At 44.5% G+C, this 3,345-nt stretch overlaps 1 protein-coding gene across 1 annotated transcript in view; it reads right to left on the bottom strand.

Annotated features, from left to right (window-relative positions):
* The window catches only part of LOC102843910 (testis-specific protein TEX28-like), a 120,448-nt gene extending 117,122 nt beyond the window's left edge, over nucleotides 1–3,326 (bottom strand). The window contains 1 exon segment of the mRNA XM_006899976.1: nucleotides 3,046–3,326. Coding sequence (XP_006900038.1) covers nucleotides 3,046–3,326 — 281 coding nt within the window.
* Between the last annotated feature and the right edge of the window lie 19 nt (nucleotides 3,327–3,345).

The following is a 3,345-nucleotide window of genomic DNA, read 5'->3' as shown; positions in this document are numbered from 1 at the left end:
AATTATTTAAAAAAAAAAGGTGACCTGACAGTTTGGAAATTATTGAACAATATCACTAATATCACACCCAAGTAAAATCCTGCTGAATATTATCCAGAATTGACCGAACAGTACACTGACAGAGAACTACCAGAAATGGTAGAAGAGGTAGGTTTAGAAGAGACATTATTGTAGAATGAGTATGAGGATCTAAGAGGGGGAGGGGGAGAACAAAGGGGTGGGGTGGGTAAAATTATAGGGTCACACAATTTGATGGGTGGAGGGAGGGGAGTGAAGGAAATAGGAAAGATCTGGTGTGAAAAAACAATGTATAAGAACTTTGTAAGTTTTAAAGTATTAAAAAAAAAGTGGTGCTATGCAATTCCCAGCTAGTCAAGAACACTAGTCGATAAAGGATCATTTGTGAACAAAAAACAACAAAAAAGGCAAAGCAATTGTAACATGCCACAACTTGAATCTCCAGGATACTACACTGAGTGGAAAAAGCCAATCCACAAGGTTTACACATTGAATGATTTATTTTATAGGCCATTCTTGTAATGATGATATTGTGGTGAGGGAGAACAGATTAGGGGTACCCAGGAACTAGGGGAGAAAGCTGTGCTGGCTTAGTGGTAAGGAGTTTCACTGCTGCCCCAAAGGCATACTATTCAAATACACCATCTGTTCCACTGGAGGAAGAGGGGCAATCCACTTTCTTGCAATTAACTACCTCTGAAAACGACATTGAACAACTGGGCGCAGGGAGCAAGGGTCTGTGCAGTAACTGGTGTCCTGATCACATGGCTGCACTTTTGATGAAGTGCACATGCAAACGCGCGTGCGCGCGCGCGCACACACACACACACACACACACACACACACACACACAGAGTAGACCTCAATGAGCTTAGCAAGTGACCACATCCATTTTCTGCCCATGATACTGAGCTACTGTTTCACGATATAGCAAGATGCTAACACTGTGGAACACTCAGCAAAGGGTGTCCCCTACCTCCCTAGCTATTTCTTACAACTTTCCATTTATCTGTACACATTTCAAAATTAGAAGTTCAGATTTTGGTTGTTAACTATGATTTTTAACGGAAGTTTACAGAAAAGTTGAATTTTCATTCATTCATTGTTGCATATTTTCCTCCCTCCCCCAGTTCACTTTTTTTAAAAAAATCATTCATTGTTGCACAGTCTCCTCTCTCCACCCCTCCTCCAGTCCACTTTGCAATGCACCTCTTATTCTGGACAGTTGATATACAATGTCTAATCATAGATTCCTTTTAAACAATCTTCCCTTCAACTGTTCCAATGCAGTGTTCATTATCTATCCACTCTTTTCCTAGTTTTCCCCCAAGTCAGTCCTGTTTTATAACAATGGCTTTATACAGTATTTGTCCTTGTGTGTTAAGATACTTCACTCAGCATAATGTCCTCCAAGGTCATCCATATTGTGTAATGTTTTATGAGTTCCTAATTTTTCAGTGCTGCATAGTATTCCATTGTGTGAATATACCACAACTTCTCTATACATTTGTTTGTTGATGAGCACTTGGGTTGCTTCCATCTCTCTGTTATTATAAATAACGCAGCAATAAACATGTTGAGTGTGCATATATCTATTCAGATGGCAGTTCTGGTTTCTTTAGTGTATATATATTCCTAGAAGTGGAATTGCTGGGTCAAATGGTATTTCTATTTCCAACTTTTTGAGAAAGCACCAGACCACCTTCCATAGTGGTTGCACCATATTACACTCCCACCAGCAATGAATAAGGGTTCCAATCCCTCCACAACCTCGCCAGCATTTGTTGTTTGCTGCTCTTTTGAACTTTACTATTGTTGCTGGGCTAAAGTTCAAGTTCTAAAAAGGCAAGAGTGAGTACAAACAGAATGAAGCCCACACACCACCACCTCTCCCTGTAGGAATGTTGTTGTTGTTGTTGTAGTTCTCAGGTGCTATCGAATCGAGTATGACTCATAGTGACCCTATGAATAATATATCTGAATTCTGCTCTCTTCTGTGCCATCCTCATCATCTCTGACACACTAGAGCACATTGCCACAGTCATGACATCAATCCATCTCGGTGGTCTTCCTCTCTGTTGTGCCTCCACCTTTCCAAGTATGAGGTCCCTCTCCAAGGAATAACTTCTAACAACATGTCCAAAGTATGTGAGGTGAAGTTTCATAGTCTTTGCCTCCAAGGCATTCTGGCTGCACTTTTTCCAAGACATATCTGTTTGTCCTTTTGGAAGCCCACAGGATATTCAGCACACTTCTCCAACACCACAGCTCAAAGTCTTCTCAATTCTTCTGTTGTCTTCTTATTCATTGTCCAGCTCTCAGATGCACAGCAAGTGGTGGAAAAGATTACGGGCTGGATCAGATGAATGTAACAACATTGTTCATCAGTAATTTAGAGAGGTCCTTGACCGTGGACTTTCCCAGAGAAATACATCCCCAGATCTCCTGGCTGCTAGTACCAAGGGTGTTGATTGTGGATCCAAGTGAGATGAAATCATTGGCAATTTCAATCAATTCTCCATCTATCATGAGGTTGCCTGTTGGCCCAGTGGTGAGGATTTTTGTTTTCTTGATATTGAGACGTGATCCATACTGAAAGCAGTATTCTTTTAGCGTCTGCAGTAGTGTTTCAAGTCGTCCTCATTGTCAGCCAGACATGGTTGTGCCATCTGCATAACGCAGGCTGTTGATGAGGCTTCCTCCAATCCTGATGACACATTCTTCAGAGTCTAGCTTCTCAAATTATTTGCTCAGCATACAGACAGCATGTAGGAGAAAGGATACAACCCTGACACCTTTCCTGATTTTAAACCGTGTAGACTCAATGGCACCTAACAACAAAAGCAAGTGTTCCCTTGCTTTGTTTGCACAACAGCCTTTTGGTCCACGTCTAAGTTTCGTATGAGCAATAGTTTGTCATGATCCACACAGCAAAGCTTCAGCATAGTCAACAAAACAGGAACCCATGGCACCCCCATATCGGGCAAGGGAAGTGTCAGTCCAGCCCTTGGCCTGCGGAGGCGGTACTTCATCAGAAGTGTCGCCTCCTCATTGGTGTTAGCGTCCGGGAAGGGGCGGGCCTGGCAGCGTGGGTGCAGCCAAGAGCTGGCGCGTCCCGTGAGCGGTTCAGCTGAAGGCGCGGCCTTGTCTTCCTTTTGTCCACGACCCGGCCAGCTGCTCCGCGCCGCTTCAACACGCCGCCACAGGGCGAGCGGAAGGCGAGATGCGCTGGGCGGGCGCGAGCCCGCGCCCGCAGTCCCCGCCCCCGGAGGCGTCCCGCCTAGTGGACGGCGGGGCCGGGGGGCCATCCCAACGGGGAAGGAGGCC

This window comes from Elephantulus edwardii, unplaced genomic scaffold, assembly GCF_000299155.1.
Source record: "Elephantulus edwardii isolate Elephantulus edwardi_28Jun2011 unplaced genomic scaffold, EleEdw1.0 scaffold00269, whole genome shotgun sequence".
NCBI lineage: Eukaryota > Metazoa > Chordata > Mammalia > Macroscelidea > Macroscelididae > Elephantulus > Elephantulus edwardii.
This window is presented reverse-complemented; position numbering and strand designations above follow the sequence as displayed.